Source organism: Corvus kubaryi, unplaced genomic scaffold (genome assembly GCF_017639235.1).
Source record: "Corvus kubaryi isolate FWS band 111438036 unplaced genomic scaffold, C.kubaryi_AGA036_p1.0 76, whole genome shotgun sequence".
NCBI lineage: Eukaryota > Metazoa > Chordata > Aves > Passeriformes > Corvidae > Corvus > Corvus kubaryi.
Window position 1 is genome coordinate 7,934,670 of NW_024582063.1, and position 20,250 is coordinate 7,954,919.

Consider the following 20,250-nt stretch of genomic DNA (forward strand, 5'->3'; position numbering starts at 1 on the left):
CTTAGAAGCCTCTTTTGTGTAAATACACACATGCTTCCATGGATTCAGTCTTGTACTAATGCCAAAAGTATTGGTACAGTAGCTTGCTCACCAGAGCACAAAACAAAGGACATTTGCATAAGATTGAAGTTCATCTGTTAGATTTATTATTTTTGGTCTACATTGTATTTTCAAAAGGTAAACAGAGTGGTGTTACCAATGCAATCTGAATAGTTTGAGGGTATTAATTTCAGCAGTAAACCAATGCTGATTTTTTTTCTTTGTTCATGCATAATTTTAAGCTATGAAAAAAAGCTCTTCACTATTAGACAAAAAAATCCCGAGCTTATAAAATTACATTTTAATTTCTGAGGAATTGCATGTTACCTCTGTGTTAATTGCAAATCAGTTCAATATGAGTACAGTGGTTACTGTAAGAATTAATAACGATCGACCACTAGTAATTATGATGAATTGCCACACTGCTTATTGAAGATTTGGGCAATCTGCTTCCACGACTCTGCCCTCTGTGCTTCTATAGGTATATCTTAGTATTCCCCACAATTTATAATAAAGCATTTTTCATGGATTTGCCAGAAGCTGCAATGCTGAGTAAATAGTAGCTCTAGTTCAATCGTGTGCTTACCCACACGTCCACGTTTCACTGCGTGAGCTTTTACACATTGGCTTCAACTCTGAGCACAAAGACTCACTGCAACCTTTGAAGCTCTGGTTAATGTGGTAAGAACATAATAATTTTCTATCTTACCCCTCTTTTTCTTTTGCCAAATGCATTCAACACTCAATCCTAGGTTTAAAAGCTTGTGAGTTACCAGTGATTGTAAGACATCTTTACTGGATGTCTTTTCCTGAGATCAGACATGTGTGTTCAGTTGTAATTTCATTGTATTTTGCTCAACTCCGAGATTAAGTAATCTACCAATACTGAAAGTCAGTTGGGTCATTTATTTCTTCTGAAATCTGAAGTCAGGCAATGCAGTTTTCACTCTATAAGAATTAAATTTCAAAACAGCATTGCTTGTTTTCCTTTCTTACTGAAGAGTTCAAGTGCTTATTTTTCTTCTTCTTCCCAGCCTGTCATTAATATTCACAACTCTTTAAAGCCCTTTAATGTCCAAACTATATGGACTCCTCTATGAATGGTGGTCAAATTTAGTGCCACTGTTGCTCGTGTAGTCATGGACTTGTGTTTTCCACCTGGAGACAAATATTTTCTGGATCTGTTAAGACTAATTTTTGTCAGAAATGCTGAAGCCTGGATGTTTTTATTTCCATGACTCGGTTTTACTGTCAATTTTCATTAATTTTAAATATTTAAGTTAAAATGTTCAAAATAGTTTAAGGTGGCAGCATTGAATTGAGAAAAGTGACTTATATGTATGCCTCTCCAAATATCCATTTCTGAGTATCTCTTCTGCTAAATTCTCTCTCTCACTGTACAGGGCATTGGTTCTTTGCTGGTGTCAACATAAATTCTTGTATTTATCAAGTATTTCAATTTACTTAGTATTGTTCCATTGATATTCATCGTAAGCAAGAGAAAGTCGGGAACCCTTGGTACAGTTCCTGTGCAGTGAGTATCCCATAGCTGAGATATTACTTCAGTTCTGATTTCTAAGATTCTAAGACTTCTTAAAAATCTTAACATTTGTCTCACTTGTCCAGGTCAGCAAGACATTTATTTAATATTTTTAGCATTTATTATTCCAATAATAAAGTATTTCTTATCTCTTTTAAAAAAATGAAGCAAAGCTGTAGTTGCAGAAGAGTTCATTGCACTTCATCACCGAAGAGATAATAGACAAGGCTTGCTGCACCCAGCAGTTTTCTCGCCTTCTGCTTGTTTGCAGATGGGAGCACCAGAGGAAGCGACTGGGATTTCATCTTACTTGTCGGTCTTCTTGCAGATCTGTCAAATGGATTAGCTTGCTAGTGGTGGTGTTGTTTCCTTCCCTGAATTTTTATGGCAAATTCATGTCAGAGTAGTAGGGCTCTGAGACCACTCAGGGCTTTGCTGTGTCCCTGGGGCGGTCTTGTGTGAATGCTGTGTACAGGGAGAGTACAAGAAGAACAAGGAAGCACCTGTTTGCAAAACATTTGGGGGTTTTACCCAAATTGTCTTGAACTAGGGTGGAGATCTGCAAACTCAACGTGTCCCTTCACCGCAGAAATTGCTACTTGCGGAGACAGAATGACTGTGCAGTATTCTGCAAGGATTGCCACTTAGTGGTTGAAATGTTTTCCTGTGTGGAAATAGGATGGATTGGTATGGAATTGCTTTACATTGGTGCCCCTAAGAGTCCTAGAAAGGCATAATTTCCCTCCTGAGTAGCTCAAGCCCAGCACACCTGCAGTGCACATATCACCTATGTAGAGTTCAAATCAAATTTGTGGAGTCCTTTGTGCTGTACAGTGCTCTTATCTCAGTGTCTACGATGGTAACTCTCCAGCACAGGGTGGAAAACAAGCCATCTCTTTGGGAAGGAGATTTTAATTACCTCTTGCCCTAGAGTGAGCTGTCCTTCCAGGTTAGAGCAGAAGGTATTGGAAGGGCGCTGTGGGAAAGATTAGCAAGAGGCTCCTTTACCAAGCCACGGTTGCAAATCAATAGAGGCTTTCAGCTGTCAGTGCAACCAATCCCTAAACCATGAGTTCAAATATTTACTGCTACTGAAAACAGAGAGAATTTGTAAAAAAGAGAAACATATTTCCATTCCTTTATTTAGTCACTGAATCAATAAAAATGATTTGAGGATGTGAAGAATTCAAAGTGCTCCAGGATAGTACTCACTTGAGTATACAGCTTATTTTCATAGACCAAAGCTTTCACTCTGCAAGGAGGAAAATATCAGCACGGTAGGTCACTCTCGGCATAAACACTTCCGATATGTGTGTGCTCCTTTAACATTTAGTTTTAATCAGAATGGACCAATCTCTCTCCATAACATTTAACTTGCTTTCCTTTGTGCAACAGAAAGTGTAAGGCTGTCGATAATTTTTTAAAGTACCCATTTCTGTGACACCTGCATGATATTTTTTAATATTTGCTGAATTGATAATGTGCATGGTAGTGGAGTATAATGCGCAATAAACTGCTTTTGTGGCTGATTAAATGCCAAAGTGAGGTGGAGGTATTCAGCAACTGCAAAAGCCGTTTATTTAGTATATGCCAATGCCATGAACATTATTCCTGTTACACAAGATTTGCTATACCCTAATGTACAGAAGTAGAAAAGAAATTGTTTCCTTTTCTTGTGAGGGTTGCAATTGGTGTGCTGCTTCAATCTCACACTTCACACTGATAAGACATTCGAGAATGTAGCTAGGTGAGTGGCTTGAGAAAGAGGCTGGTTTACACAGTGAGTAATTATTTAATGGAGTTCTTTGTGTAGGAAAGGCATTATGTGGCTGGGTACACTGAACTAAATTAACTGGAGTATGCAAATATTCCAACTTTGGCCTTATAACTTTTGATAGGAGGAATTCCCTTTTGCTGCTGGGATTCTTCCTTGAGGATTTTGGCCTGGAAATGCAGCTGTAGTCTTAATTGTTGGCTTAACCAGAGACATGCTGGCTCACATTGCTTGTATTGCTCCTCCTCACTGACCACTGATAGATAAAAAGCTGCAGCCATTTCCTATCATCCTTCATGTAACTTTTTTCTCAAGATAGAAGTTGGCGTGAGTTGTGCATAATCCTGATGTTTCTCTCAAAGGGAAACATTTTTTTTTCTTTTTAGTGTTGATAAAGAGTTTATAAGAGAATGGTTTCCTCCTGGCTGGATGGAATAAGTACCTCATTGACATATAGTTCTGGTGCTGTGCCATTGCTTCATGATAACATCATTTATAGAAACTTCCTGCAATTTGATTAGATGCAAAATGAGAAAAATAAAAAAGTTATTATTACTGCTCTCTTAATATATGTTATATGTGTTGCCTGTGAGGAATGAAGGCCTGTGGTGATTCTGTGGCACCTAACTGCCATTCTAATTTCTCTTTTTTGTTTGTTTATTTTGCATATTGATTCAACAATGTCATTGATTTTCCATGGATTATTTATTTTTCTGAAGTATTTCCTCATGAGTTTTCTGACTGAGGAAGGGTTATAGGCTTTTTAATTCTATTGTCATTTATGTTTGTTGTTACCCACAGGGATGACAGTCTCTTACTTTGCCACTCACCTGCCATTTTTTTCTTTGTATAGAAGAAACTGAAGCAGAGAAAGCTGCTATTACACCCTACAGATTGAACAATGTCATTAGTTGTCCACAGGATCTTCAAGAGTTGCCATCTGTACTCTTTCAGTGCAGTAGATTATCATTTATTGCCGCAGCGATAAACTTTTCTAGTAGCTATTTCTCAAATTTCACTACTAAATTGGATATGCAAGTGAGCAGCCACAAATAAACAAGGCTCTATTTTTATAGTTGTCTTCTGTTCTTCATTAGCCCAGAAGCTGGATAGTGGACTGCTAAATGCCTGTTGTTCCGTAAATAGGCTGGGATTAAAATACACAGGAGAAAGATTTCAGCTGTAAGGAACAGATATCACAGACACATTTAAAGCAGCAGACCCTATAGTTAGAGTATCATCCGTGAAAAAGGTGGTGTTTTCTTTATCCGTTTTCTATTTCCCACAGCATTAGTTATAGGCACATGTTCTGGAGCTGGGGTTTTTTTGTCTCACGCATTAATGTTTGCTGTCCTGTGAAGTTGCTTCTGATTACAGAATGTTGGAAGCAATGGTAATTACTCCAAGGTCACTGAAGTTGGTGACTAACAGTGAGGTGATCCTTCAGTGCTCCTCCTCTGCAGGTTCTTATGTGGCAGAGAATGAGGCTCTGAAGACCCTTCCTCTATTCCAGATTAAAACTCCCCATTGCTGTTTCATTCTCCAAACACTTCAGTCTGCCGTTAGCCCAGAACATAATTTCGAGAGTGGAAACAACCCTGATTCCTGAGCTGTGTCTGCTAAAGGGAGATGCAGTAAGCCCAGGTAACAGCTTCGTGCTGGGAAAGGGAAAAAAAAGGACTCGGACTTTGTTCACCACCCTTCCAGTTTTATGCAGGTATGCCTGGTGCATTGGGGAAATTGTTTAGGAGCGGTCAATCCTTGTGTGAAGATTGCCTTGTAATGCTGCTAAGGTCAGTGAGACCTTGGTTCATTTGACACATAAGTGCTGCTTGAGTGACTTAGGATATTCCAACACCCATAGGAACAACCTTAAGTTGCACACTAGAGATTTTCCACATGTTAGGCCTGTGATTTCTTGCACAGCTTGCTCATTTGGTATGGATTATACAGTGGGGTTTCATCAGCATCATCCATCTGCCTTTGATAAAGTTGAAACACTCTAGTGTAGGTGTTTAGGATCATAAATAAATGTTCGTTTGGTTTTCCCATTACTGAAGCAAAGTTCTAGGAGTTTTTGTAGTAGCAATCTGCTACTGCAAACTTGATCATGCTGTTCTTCTGTGGTAGTCCTTGCTGAAGCTGGGTGTGACTCCTGTGCACGGTGTACAAGCAGAACTATCAGTAACCTTTCTCAGAATCTGCACTTCCAGTATGGTCCTGGCTCTTCATTGAACCCACAATAATTTCTGTTAAGACAGATAAGAATTTAGGAGGAAATTCATCTCCCAAGTATTTTGGGGGAGCTGGGAGGTCGTCAGAGGACTATAGTCCAGTGGCTGGAATGCAGAATTAGGGTAGCAGGTCTTTGTTTGGAGTTTTGCATCTTTCTGATACGTGATTTAGTCTGGGATTTAGTCTTTCTACCTGTAAAACTGGAATAATAATATTTGCAATTTGAGACTTACAATGTGCTTTGAGACCAACAGTGAAAAGCTCTCAGTAGTGTATTTATTACATTCTGTTTGTAGAGGTTACAAGCAGTATCTAGGAGAAATGAGAATAAAATTAAGCCAAACATACTGATTTAAAAGCAAACTGTTGAAGCCAGGCCTGAACAGTAAAATAGTTTACATGTGCCAATGCCTCTCCTCAAATAGCTTGGAATTAAGTTGCAGGGTTCCAACTGCTGTCAAAAAAGGAAAAAAATTCCAAGGTTATAACTGTTTAATGGGGGGAAAATGGCTAATTTCTGTCTCTTTAAATTTTGTGGTGGAGAAAATAAGGTCCTTTGATCTTTAAATGAAAGCTTCCAGAGTCATTACATTGAATCAGTTAATCTCTCCCAGTAGTTACTTTATTCTCTCTTCCTCATGGGCATCCTCTTTCATGGTCTCAGTGCTGAGCTTCAAATCAATGAACAAACTGTTACTGCTTCCAAAACAGCCTGTCTAGTGAGCTTTCCTGCTTTCATGCATTGCCAAGCTCTTACCTCAAACCTTGGCACGTCAGAGTGGAGAAGAGGTCCAGTAGTGCCATGTGTGTGTTAGCCAGGCTGGCTCCATCATCTTCAGTTATGGGTCAGGCAGTCCCCTTGCCTCTTGACAAGAGATGTTTGTGAGGGATTGCATATCCTGTCATTCCCAGGTGACACAGGTAGTTCTAAGCAGGTCAAGTAACACAGCAGGGTTAGGGAATATCCTTGGTTATCCCATTACCTAGTTTAAAAAAATATTAATCAAAGCAACAGCAGATCTATGTATCTTTGTGTGAGATATCTGTGCCCAGACAAAAACAAGTTGCATTGTGTGTGCTGCTGACTGAATATACTCTTTGTTCAGAATGGTTTTTATTTCTCTTAGGAAAAAAATATTAAAATTTAAAGAAATTTCCCAGTGCAAGCCCCACAAAGTATCTATGTTACTTACAGCATGAGATACTCTATCCGCTAGAGCACAACAAATGCTGTGAAGCAACACCTGGGAGTTCTTTCAGGTGTACCAGCTAGTGCACACACTGTGTAAAACTCAGGAGCTGAGGTTATGGAGCAGCCTCTCTTCTCCTGCCGTGGTATTTATCTGTCCCTTTATGTGAAGGGGTTACAGGGTATGGTGAATCTTGCACCAGTTGAATTAGAGTAATTTTGTGGGTTCAGATGTAAAAGCTAGGCATTGAAAATTAAATGTGATTAGAAAATAACTCATCGTCTCTTCTAGGAAATAAGTTTTGGTACAAGGTGAACATTTTTAGACAGTTTTATCCTCTGAGAGTGTAGTATTAGGAATTTTCCAAAGTATTTGGCGTATAGTTCTTTTATTAGAAGCCACCTTGCATTAAGCAGTAAGAAGTCTTTTTACACCAGTGCTGACAGATTTGCTTTATTAATATTCAGATAAAAAGACATCGAATATGTTACCTACACTGAGACAGAATTTCAGGATAGGTACTCCATCCTTGCATGTCCAAGAATTATACAGCCTGTGTGGGCACCCTGTTCCAGTTTCTGATTATGTAACCCTTGCTTTTCTTTGCATTTTCTTCCCTTGTTTCGACTTGTGTCCCTTGCCTCTTCCTCCGTTCCTCTGACCCTTTGTAAGCACTGCTCAGCAGTAAGAAAACCATCCCTGTGTACACGTTTGTGTTTTCAGCACAAATCTGAAACAGCCCCATACTAACCCCATTCTACTATGAAGTTAACTCTTCCCAGCCAAAACCAGCACATACTTGTACTTGAAAACTTTTTCTGTGGTCATTATCCGCTCTTCTGTTTCCTAAGCTTATCACTAGATCACATGAAATACTTCAAAATGAGAGTTCTGCTCAATGTCTGTGAGAATGGTGCAAAATCAATTCCTACTTTCTGTGAAATTTTGCATTGCTTTATCGGTAGTATTTTCTTTATTTGTTTGAACATGATTTGGGGCCAGAAGCAACAGGAATATGAATACAGCATTTGATAATTAGCCAGAGCTAAGCCTTTCCTATGTGGGCACCAATAATCTTGGTTTTGCTGTCTTTACTCAAGATCACCCTGTTTCTAATTCTCTGTTTAATAGTATTCCAGAATCTGTTATCGAAATCCTTCAGCTTTCTCCAGCACTTTGCTGCCAGGTTTCTTGCAGTCTGATGGCCCAAGAGGTCCTTCTGTACCTAAGATATAGCATTTTGTAATCCCAAGGGCCTTTTAAAAATCATTTTATAAATCAAGCTTCTCTGTTTCCACAGCCATGTGTAATTGTGAATATACATTTTTAAAGATACTTATTTTGGAGACTGGAGAAAATTAAGGAAAAAGATCAAATTAACTGAAACTAAAGTATTGTGGTATTAGTATTTAACACTTCAGTATTGTCTTTGTTCATTTTGTTCTATGCATACCTAGGTTTTAGGCATATCTAAGTTTTCTCCATTTCTGTCTTCTTTTCTATACTGGATTCAATCCTTAATTATCTCGTGCCTGGGAGGAAAAGAGACAGCAATTGTTATAGATGAGTGGGTAAATGGCAAGGAAAACAGTCCCAGAGCAGAGCAAAGCTTGTATGCTTCCTGCACTGGGATTTCTAGGGAAATGAGTATTGATACAGGCTTCTACACTACCTTTAAGAAACTTTGACATTCTTAATATATGTTAAGTTACATGTCCTCGTTGTGCCAGTCTGAAGTCCCCTCTGTCGTGGTACCGTGGCAAAAAGCCTTAAAAAATAATTTAGAACATCCATGCACTTTATATTGCAATTATTTGAGTATGATTCCTCAGTGGAGCTGGTAAGAATAAATAACTAACTATAGATATATAAAAATGTGCTATAAAAACCTCAAACAAACTGAAAACTTAAACCCCACCTAACCTCAGCTTAGTAAGAGTAAAACCACAGTAAAAGTAGAAGTATGTATACATATATATATGTGCATGTGTATGTCTACCTATATACAAATAAATAAACCCCATGAATTCTGCATGAAATCTCCAGTCTTTTTGTCATAAAGTTTTCTCAGTATAATTTTATAGTTCCTAAAATGGAAAATTGTGCCTGTTCTTTGTCTGATATTTACTAATGTAATACGTTAATTAAAAACAAAAGGGAAAACCTGCATATTTCATCATATAAAGAGTGCAGAAAGATCTGTTTTCTTATTGGAGCTAATGCAGTTACATCTTTCTGAAAATTGTGCAAACACAAAATAAGATTTGTTTTTACTCTGCCACTGATAGTCGAGCACACTAGGTAATAAACCCTAAGAAAATAAGTGACAATTAGTGATACTTATTATAATTAGTGTATTTTTGCTAATGCATCTGAACATCTCATGGAATTTTGAATGATGTGGAGCATTCACATTTTACTGGTAAAGCAAAATAATAGATTTTTCAACGGTTACAACTGTTACTGCAGACTTCACTAAAATTAAAGATTAGATTTTTAACTGATTTCCCTTGAAAAATAAAAGTCTATTTTGATGGAAAAGAACATCTTCAGATCCCTCTTGTGTCCATCTGTAGCATGTTGTGTCTGTATTTCTGAAATCTGACTGCAAGAAATCTGTTATTTTTTTTTATCCTCCTCCTTCAGGTCTCCTGGAAGCCTCCCCTGATACCGAATGGAGAAATCCTTAATTATGAGATTCGCATGCCTGACCCACGCATTGTCATCGCTGGGAACCCTTCATCGAGGTCGAGTCATTTGGTGACCAATCTTGTCCCCTACACAAACTACTCTGTCACAGTGATTGCTTGTACTGGAGGTGATGGCTTTCTAGGAGGCTGCACAGAGAGTTTGCCTACGAGAGTGACCACGCCCTCGACAGTTCCTCAGAGTGTCAGTCCCTTGTCCGTGACTCCAATCAGTGAATCCTTTATTGCCATCTCTTGGCAACCACCGCTAAGGCCCAATGGTCCCCATCTGAGGTAAGCCAAGACTGACCTACATCTGACTCTGAAAATTCTGAGCGGTGCAGACTTTGTCATGTGATGTCTTAATTTTGGACTTCTTGAATTCCTCTTTAAGGCTCAGAGAAGAGCCAGGATTGTTCAAACCAGTGTGTAGTCTGTGCTGGAAGGCTCTGGGTCTTTCAGATCGGTGCTGTCTGAAAAACCCGAAGGAGGAAGCGCAGGGTATTTGCAAAGTCAGAAGTGGTTTGGGCTGCAGCATCAGCCACTTTTTGGTGATGAGTTCAGGCAACAAGTTCCACCAATAAAATGCCAAGAAAAAGAATAGATCTCTGTAAACATGAGTAATTAACACATCCAATATTCTCAATGCTCTGGGTTATTCCACATGAAGAGAAAGTGACCATTTGGAAGGATGATGACATGAAATAATCTTCAAAACTTAAATGATGAATAAATTTTCAATGAGACAGTGCATAAGAAAAATGGAAGTTAAAATGCTAAAAGTGTGAGGGCATAGCCAAAATAGGAAATGCAAGGAAGTGCTGGGTATAGCAGGCTGGATTTCACCACAGGAGCCAAAGAAAGGAACCTCCTCGGAGGTTTGTCTGGAATGATGGGATGGGAATCTTGACTTGAATGTTGATTACTGAGCATGTGTGTGTAGATACACATTAAAAAGATACGGATTTGAGTGCATAAAGGTTTATAAAGACAAATATATCTTTATATATACACAATAAAAAATGTCAAATCTTTCATTCTAGTGCTTTAATGTATCATGAAACATTGTGCATGGAATTATAGCTCTGTACTCCACATGTTCTGGTTGGTAGCTCTCTTCTAGGTGCACTGATGGGTTCAATAATTATCATGTAATGCCATTTCAGTTGCGTATGTTATTACAGCACAGTAGCTCGACTTTTTCTTCAGGCTTAATTAGGGCACACTACAACTGAATGAAATGATGATTGCTCTACAGTAAAATTTGAGGTTTCAGAAAAGCAGTGTCTGTTATTCTGGGGTTAACAACATGACCATTTTACCATAGATTATTGAAGTAATTCAGCACGACCTACATCTGCAGATTTCATTTCTTTCATGGTGTGCCATGCTGCCCTCAACAAGAACAACCACTGAAGCAGCTGCTCTGTACAGCATGATGGAACAAGAAGTCTGCAGCAAGCAGAGTAGCAGCAGCAGCTGCCAGTGGGGGTGATTTACACATGATCGCCACTCAGTGTTCAAAAAGATTTGATGTTTTTCAAGACTCGTCTATGAAATATATTGGACAGAATATGCCAGGATGGTTTCCTGTAAAGCTGTAATGATCTGTCTTTGGGTTGACACTGATGAGCCACTCATGTGAGAGTTGTTCTTGTTATAAAGTCATCTGATTTTTTTGACAGAGTTGGAATTTAATTATTTTTTGCTATTTAATTTCTGAAATTACAATCCCAACTTCTGCAGTAATTCAGTTTGGCATCACTAAGTGGCAAAATGCTTGCTTGTACCTGTTGAGGATTATTCCCTAAACTCAAGGGTAAAAGTTGTTGGAAGTTGTGCATGTACTCCCTAGCTGCCAAGGAGCACAGGAAGTGTCAGATCTCTTGTAAGAGCAGCTCAGTTGATTTCTGGTTCTGAAGAAACACTAAATCACTGTATGCAGTATCTGTTAAACACCTCTGAATTCAGGGTCTCAAATCTGGAATGGTATTGTCCAACATGTCCTTATGAGACTGGAGATGATCTTAACTTTAAGAAGCGTCACATTACACCCAAAGCCACTGGTCAGCCTGATAATTGCAACAGAGGTGTGATGCACAACAAGGTGCTCCGCAGAATAATTAAATATGGAAGCATTTTCACAAATATGCACTTCAAATGAGAGTGTTTAAGATGTGCCTGAATATCCACGTACTTTGTCTGGAATTTAGCAGTAAGCACCTTTCCAGAATGGGAGCAGCTCAGCATTTTAGAGAATCAAGTTGTGTATTTAAGTGAATGTATATACATATGACCCTAAACTGCTGGGCACCAGTAGAAACACTGTTGTACCTACAATTTTATTAAAACTGCAGCTCACTATTAAAAGCAACTTCAGACCGGTTCTATAACTGGTAAGAAGGGTACAAGCATCTGGTGTTTTTCTAACAGAACACCACAATCAAAATGAAACAATTATTGGAAGAATAAATTATACAGTCCTGAGGAATGTAATAAAGAGCAATAACCCTAAAGATTTTGAACAAAGGTATCTATTTTTTTTTCCTTTAGAGTGTAGTTTCCTTTGTAATCCCTGGAACGATTAGGAAACGCAAGCTATAATATTATCCCCTTTAGTTTGTGTAGGCACTAAGTGATCTAATTTATGTTAAATTCCGTAAAGGTTTTTTGTAAAAGATGATGGAGAGTTTGTGATGCAGCCTGGGTGGAAAGCATGTTTCCCAAATCAGGCAGTCTCATGGCTGACCTGATGAGAGATGGGCTTTGGCTGACCTGCCGTTTGGAACAGAGACAGGAATACTGCTTCAGATACCAATTAAAACCAGGATGAAATAGTTTGGTCTTTCAAGCTCACATCATGAATTTCTACCCAAATACAAAGGTGCCTTACTAAAGTCTATGGATGGATGGAACAGTTAACTCATTCTGTGCCTGTTTTCTCCTGCAATTTGCACTGTGGTTATTTGCAAACACTTCTAGTACCAAGGCACACTTAAGCTACTACTAATAGTAAAATAGTAATGGCAGTGCTCTTTGTTCCAGTACATTTGCAAGAAAGAGACATAATCCTTTCATATTCTGGAGTAACCTGTTCTTATCATGCAAGTCTGCATAAGGCACTGTTACTGGGCTATTTGGACTTGGTCTTGATAACATTTCCACGAAGTTTAAAATCCATAAATCATTGAATAAGCTAGTTTTTTTTTCAAGTGTAAATGCTTCATTTTCCATTTTCAAAGTAGTTTCCTTTTTTTTTTTAAGTAATTGAATGTTTTAAATCACAAAACATTAAAAGGAATGTTTATCTGAGGAAGTTTACAGCTGTAAAAACAAAATAATATGTGGCTTTAAAAAAAACCTGGTTGGGTTCTTCTTTTTTTTTTTTTTGTGTAATAACATTAGTTGAGATAATCCTGGTGTTCTGCTTGTCTTTTGTGTTAGATATGAGCTCCTGAGACGTAAAATCCAGCAACCACTTGCATCAAATCCCCCTGAAGATTTAAATCTGTGGCACAATATTTACTCAGGAACTCAGTGGTTTTATGAAGATAAGGGTCTTAGCAGGTGAGATTACAAAAACTATAAAAACAAATGCTGGCATTTTGTATAGTGTATGTTTAATAGTTCAAAGTATTTCTTGTGTCTTTATGTAGTGAACATATTAATTATGTAATGAAATATTTTTTGTCATCATCTTTGGTGTTAATCATTCTAATATGCAGGGATTTATTATTAGTCTGTCATTCTTGACTCATACATTGTTTTGCTTTGAAAAACAAATGAAAATAAAAATCTCATGAAATTTTAGCATCGATATGCTCATGCAATCAAACCATTTAGATTTATGTGTACAGATGCTCTAGATTTGTGTGTTGGCAAAGTTATAGCACAGGCAGAATGCATGTTTGAGGGAAACATCTGAAACTTGTTTTCAGCAATGTTTTTTTTTAACCTGATTTTATTGTCTTAGCTTCATCACAATTAAATGCAGGGTGTTGAGAGCTGGGAAATGGAGTGTGTGCTCTGTTCCTCAGAGACCTGCTGTCTGGGGTAGAGCAAGACATTTGCTCTTGATCAACTTTAGTTTCTACATCTTGAAGCCAAGACTATTGCTCCTTAAGACAAAACACCCAAATGAAGAAATTGTAATGGAAGATTCAGCATGGATTCTGCATTGGGTTTTTGTAGGTAGAGTCTCAGGAAAACCCTCTTGGATAGTTTCAGTGTGTGTGTGTTCTCTGTGCTGGTGTGCTTTATGAGAACTCCACGTCAATCACTGACCCTCAAATATCTGTACTTTGCTTCTACTTCTGTAAGAATTGTCTGAGCATCCCTCCTGAGCACAATGGGAATCAGGAGAACGTGACCTCTGCTTCCTGTCAGAGACACACTGAACTGAGCTGAGGGCAACTGCCTCTGGCTTGCCACTGCCTACTTGCTGATAGTCACTGCTCATTTCTGTCTGTTGCAATAACTGCTCATGGAGCTGTTCTTGTACCGTTCCTGCTCAAGTGTCCATTTCTTTCTTTCAGCCATGCTTGAGAGTCTGCATAGAGTTGCTTTGGTTTTAGCTTTGCGTATTTCAATGGTGCTGGTGTGTGCAGCAGTTATGTTAGTGATTCAGAGGGGGAAATACATTCAGACAGAGCCCCAGTGACCAGTCATTAGGCACCATGACATTTTGGGTTGAATGAGCTATGGCCAAAAAAATGTGCCTAACCCTTGGACATACCTGAATACTTCTCTTGGGGAGGGTTCTGCAACTGCAGCTATGTTTTTGCAGCTAACAACTCAGGATGAGTTTGTGGTTGGGGAGAAGATGCTGCAGAGGGACTCAAGCACTCAAGCCTTATTTTTCCCTGAAAGAAAATTCATATATCAGCATTTATTTTCATTTGTCATACTTTAAACATGTTTCAGAATTACTGAACTTTTCAGATGGTTTCTTCATTTCTAATAGGCTACGACAAACTCATTTTCATTGTTGAAAATATGGATCAAAACACATATCTCAAATTCTCATCAGTAAATTGCAAGACTAGAGTCCTTTCTTTATTTTATGTGTGCTACAATGTCCAAGGTAAATCTCCGTGTTTGCAAGTGACAGAAGATGCAGAGAGAGAGATAAGATGTGTTTTGTATATTTTCCCCATTCGTCAATGCTTAGTTAGAGTTGGAGCTAGTGAGTTCCCATTAATTTGCTTTCTTCTCTGTGGGACTGCTAAAGCTTAGCTCTTTTGAAAATCATGGTGTTGTTGTAAAGTGTCTAAAATAAAATAAATATAAAAAAAGTAAAGTAAATATACACTCTGAGTACTTTTTGTACTAAAATCTCTAAATATTAGGCATTTACCGTATGCTCCCTTATTGCGTTTGTAGACATCCCAATGTGTTGCAGCTCTAGTGAAAATTTGAATGAGATGATCCTGAGTTTCTGTCTTTGTGCAGTTTTGTGTGAGGCTTTTTATGAGGAAATTAAATTTGAGATTATGAAATCTCACTTAAAGTACATTAATATGCCTTTTGATATAGGGAAGAAAAGATGACGTGACAATCACTTGGTTTACTAAATACACATGTAGTATTTAATAAAGCTGTGTAATTGGAATATGCAAAGTTATGAGGAAAATTACTTTATTAAATGAGTTTGAACTCCTAAGTGCCTTTTTTTGGGATGTTTTTGTAGTAGTAGAGTCCTGACTGTGTGGTGAATCCCTTTTACAAATGAGACTGCAAGTTAAAATCAATGGGTTACCCAAAAGAGGAAAAAACCCTCATTTGATTAAATTCTGATCCAAATTTTGGCAGGTTGCCACTGCTGTAATTACATATTGAATTGAGCTATAATCTCTCAACACCTCACAGGCTACAACTATGAAGAAGTGAAATAATGTGGGTTTATTTTGTTACCATGTCAATCGTGCTGAATTATTTCCACAAAATAGATACCTCTTATGAAGTCTTCATTGGTGCATACCATACATATGAATTTTTGTGCAGGGGGACAAGAAAGAACAAAATTTTGGCACAGGCAGAAGGTTTACAGCAAATATTTTCTATGTCTGCATTTTTCATTCCATTTAATTATTTTTAAAATGTCTCAGGTACACAACATACGAGTACAAGCTCATAGTGCACAACGAGGTAGGATATACATCAAGTGAAGAAGTGATAGCTACTACATTAGCAGGATTACCAGAGAAAGGAAGTGTCCTCATTGCACGTGCTGTTAATCACACTGCTGTGGAAGTGGAATGGTCAAAACCAAGTAAGTGTGCTTAGTATTTATTCCAGTAACTAGATGTTAACCTGCCATCACTTTCCATGGCCTGCCTCACTCTCAGAGGAAACACAGTCCTTGCCTTGATTTATAATGTACCTAAATGTCCTTGGAAGGAAAGAAATAGGAAAAAAAATGTGCACATTTTGCTCTTTCTCAGTCATGTTCATATTTATTATGTGCTCTTTCTGCAGAATGAGAACAGTGAAAATGAAGAAATAGTTAATGCAAACTCGTGAGACATGTATAAAGCAGTGCTACACAAAATCCTGTTGTCTTTGTGGTCTATTTCATCCCTTTGTATAAAAATTTACATCTACATTCCTTCACAATGAGAGGATTCCTATTCTCTTTCTTTTTGCTCTGCTCCTTAAAACGAATTTAGCCAATTTCTCTAGTTGGTTTGTTAATACAGCAGTGGAGAATTTCTTCGTGACTTAAACGCAAATGGTATTGTAAGGACTGGGTGCTGAATTGCAACAAATGTAGTCTCTTTATTTTATAATTGCATGCCTGAAGTAAGCATGCTTATAAAAACTGACAAGTACAATAGATCTGAAGCAGCTCACTGAAGTTTCATTACCTTAGTAATCTAAACCCCTGACCTTCTAGATGTAGGTAATGCAATCTGGTTTTATTTTCATTCATATCTTAGAAATGTCTTCCGTATATGTTTGTGAACGTGGAAGTTAAACACCAAGACGAGGCCATTCATTATTTGAAAACCTTATCATATTTTATTACTTCCTATGTTGCAAATAAGTATATTAACTATTTTGCATATCAGTGTTTCATTCTTTTCCATGATACTACTTTTCAAATTATTCTTGTGTTTTCTTTTGGAACTTGGGAGCCCTCAATATAAGTTGCCTTGCTATCTTTCCCTTCTGAAGGTTTCTGACTTCTAAGTATTTAGGCCTTGTATCGGTACCACTTAAAAATAGCCTATCGTTCTTGATTAAAAGTTTCAATGACAAACCCATGGATTGTTAAGTCTGGAAATATGCTTTTGGCTTTTATCAATGCTCTTTCCCAGAGAGCTGGGTCCTGTTCAGTATTACAGTGTGTCATTTCAAGATGTATGTGTTAGTGCTTAAAGTTTTTTCGTAATTATACTTTTCATCTCGATGCGTAGTGGAAAAGCAGTTGCATTTAGTCAGACCTGAACTTAAACTGTTTGACAAAGGACAGATAAGATAACAGATGACATCTGTGTCAGTGAAATGTAGAAGACTTGCCTGGAATCTGGGCTTATCCATCAGCTCAGACCAGTGAATGTCCTTCCCTGTGTAGCCAAAAAATTGTACTGTTTCTTCTTTCTTTCTCTGGGGAAGTTAATGCTGGCTCAAATACATTTTAGAAAGAAATGTGAGAATTTGGGGGCTTTTCCCTGTATGTATAATGCTTCTGAGTGTGTTACAGCTTTACATGTAGATGATGTGATCAATCATGCTTGTTCTGAAACAGTAACACATAGCTTCTCACTGTCACTGTGGCCAAAAGGCTGTCTGGGTAAAGGTGAATGTCACTGGAATTTATGGCATAGGCACAGGTCCTTTATTCATGGCTAGAGGAATAACATGGAAGTGGAGTGGGCTCTGGGAATGTTGTTCAAAGGGAAGGACCAAAAAGGCCTGCACACCACTGCTTCCAGTGGGTTTTATCTATTCATTTGTTTATTCCATTGTCTTCATGGGGATGTCTAGAGAAAGAAAGCTTTCTCCAATGTTGGATAGGATGCTGAACCATTAATGATTTTGACAAGTTAGGGAGAGAGTCTGCATCACTCCTTAAAAGGGTGAAATTGGAGGCATTTGACAGAACCTTTCCTTTTTTTTTAAAATAAGAGGATCTGCATAAAATTTGTTTTACTCTTCACAATAAATGTTGTCGATAAGAAACTTGCTGACTGAAAATTTCCCAGTTGATGTCCCAACGTTTTTCCTTTCTTTTCCTAGCACTGCAGGATTTGCAAGGAGATGTTGTTTACTACACTCTCTTCTTGAATTCTACTGATGAGAGAAGATCTCTGAGAATCCAGGCTGATGTAAACTCTGTAGTCATAGATGATTTGCAGCCCAACACAGAGTATCAGATATTTTCTCAAGTTTTTAATGGAGTCCACAGCATCAACAGTGAAGCTGTGCATGTGACTACCTCAGATGGAGGTTGGTTAGCAGTGAATGCAGCTTGGCTTAAAATCTGAGAATGAAATTGATTGATTTTTGTTAGGGTTGAGATCAGTCATCCTTCCATTATAAAATTTCCGGTATAAAAGGAAAAAGGTCTAAAACGTTAAAATGCTTAAGTGCTGCTTGTCATCATGTGGTGGATCAATAAACGGTCCCACTGAGAGAGAAGCAAAAGCTCTAATAGCAGATATTAACCCAGTTTGTTCTCATCTTCTGCTGCATATTCCTGTCTGTGTGCACTAAGTTTGGAACTGAGTTCATATCAATAAATGGTGGAATTTAGAAACAATTAATGGGTTTTTTAAACGATCTGCTCTGTGAAGCAACGTGCTTTTGACATGACAGTTGTACACAGGGTCTCTCCTGAGTCACTAGAAACTCTGGGTGTAAGTTCAGCCTCTAAGAAAATGCTTTATGAGTCATTTCTATGCCAGTGGGCAAGTGCATAGCTGGGGGTGGAGGATAAAATAATAATAATAAAAAAAATTTGCGCATCTGAAATGTGTTTAGAAGGTCTTTCTAATCTTTTTGCTTTATAAAGTCTCATTATAAACATTATAATATCATTACCTCAGAAGCAAGTGTTCCAGGTCATTAGCAAAGCACTTTAAGGGAGGATTCCATTTCCTTTCTCATGCCAAAGGTCAGCACCTTTTGTTTATAAAATGGAATTGATGGTAAGGGCAATTTTTCAACTGGTAAAGATGGGTTCTTATGATAAAAATAGGTCTTTGCACGGTTATTTCTGACATGCTTAGATAATTATGTAATTTAACGCTAAGGAAGGTGTTGGCTTTTTTCTTTTTTTTAAAATAAATGTTAGACTTCATCATTACCTATAGTAATCAACATTTGAAATCATTTACATAATGGCAAAATTGTATATTGCTTCATCTATAAGGCTTATAATGTCACGTTCCATCAGACATAAGGTATTTTGGTCTCAGGTTTTGCTTTAAAAGCAAAATGCTCTATTCTTTTTTTTTTTTCCTTTTTTGAAGAATTGGGATTGGGGAGACATAAAAATAATATTTGCCTATTGGCAGTGCAGATGGGTGAATAATTTATCATCATATCTCACTGGCCACATACTACTGATGATTGACACTATGCTGCTGGTATAAAGCATTTTACCATCAGCTCTCATGATTTCTAACTGAGAGTATAATAAGCCAATTTACAGAAGACTACAGACTGTGATAACTTCATCAGAGGAAAGCAGATAAGCAGTGAACCCTTTGCTAAACCTAAATACTAATCTGCATTTGGTTAAAGAAGTGCTTTTGCAGAGACAGCTGGAGTTTATTCAGTTTCTTCCTTTATTTCTAGAGCCTGAGGGCATGTTCCCTCCAGAGGTTGTCATCATCAACAGTACAGCTGTACGTGTCATCTGGACATCGCCTTCAAACCCGAATGGTGTTGTCACAGGCTACTCTGTCTATGTAAATAACCAGCAGTACAAGACTGGAATGAGCGAGCCGGGATCCTTTCTTTTGGCAGATTTGTCTCCCTTCACCGTGTATGATATACAGGTTAGAGTATCTTTTCTGGGTTCTGTAACATACTTGAATTTTACTCATTTACTTCTACTTGGATTTCCAAGAAGAATATTGTTTCATTAATTTCTTTACACACATGGACATGTGTTTGCACTGATGCTCACGTGCATATCCATACAAGGCATACTTTTATTTTTAGCATATTTTGGTTTGTGTACACTTTTCATAACACAAATTTCCATTATCTCTTTTTTCAAAGTGTCAAAACTCCATTTACTTTCCCCTAAATGCTCTGTGCTTCAGCATTAGCAAAGCCCCAACATATATTACAAGGAGGCAAAGATTCTACTCCTACTCATTAAAAGAAAATTACAATTGTTTAAGAAACATCAGGCATGCATGATATATCTGTACAGTGAAATAATGATGTTGCATTTGACATGCCATTATCAATTTTTTTCCTTATCCTTTTGAGGAGAAAGCAGAGCTGATCTCTGAAATCATCATAGTACTTTCTATGGTCTTAATACATGCAACATTTTTTCTTTGCTTTTCCCTTTCTCTCTGCCTCTCTAGTCAGATATCTAGTGAAAGGCAAAATACTGTGGGCAGAAACATAATAATAAAAATTTTAAAAAATTCTTTCTGTCCCGACTTTGTATTAATATATTCAAGAAATGGATTTTGACACTTAATTGTAACTATCCCTGTCTATTTCATGAAGCTTTGGTTTACATTATTATATATGAGACAAACTTAGTAGTACTGTGTATACTTCATTCTGAAAATTTGCAGCCAGGTACTGCATGCC

The 20,250-nt window shown here is 37.7% G+C and overlaps 1 protein-coding gene across 3 annotated transcripts in view; it reads left to right on the forward strand.

Annotated features, from left to right (window-relative positions):
• The window catches only part of USH2A (usherin), a 322,330-nt gene that overhangs the window by 248,396 nt on the left and 53,684 nt on the right, over nucleotides 1-20,250 (forward strand). For all 3 annotated transcript variants that reach the window (XM_042051713.1, XM_042051712.1, XM_042051714.1), the window contains 5 exons: nucleotides 9,425-9,759; nucleotides 12,910-13,032; nucleotides 15,573-15,736; nucleotides 17,707-17,916; nucleotides 19,270-19,472. In XM_042051713.1, coding sequence (XP_041907647.1) covers nucleotides 9,425-9,759; nucleotides 12,910-13,032; nucleotides 15,573-15,736; nucleotides 17,707-17,916; nucleotides 19,270-19,472 — 1,035 coding nt within the window. The remainder of the gene's footprint in view (nucleotides 1-9,424; nucleotides 9,760-12,909; nucleotides 13,033-15,572; nucleotides 15,737-17,706; nucleotides 17,917-19,269; nucleotides 19,473-20,250) is intronic.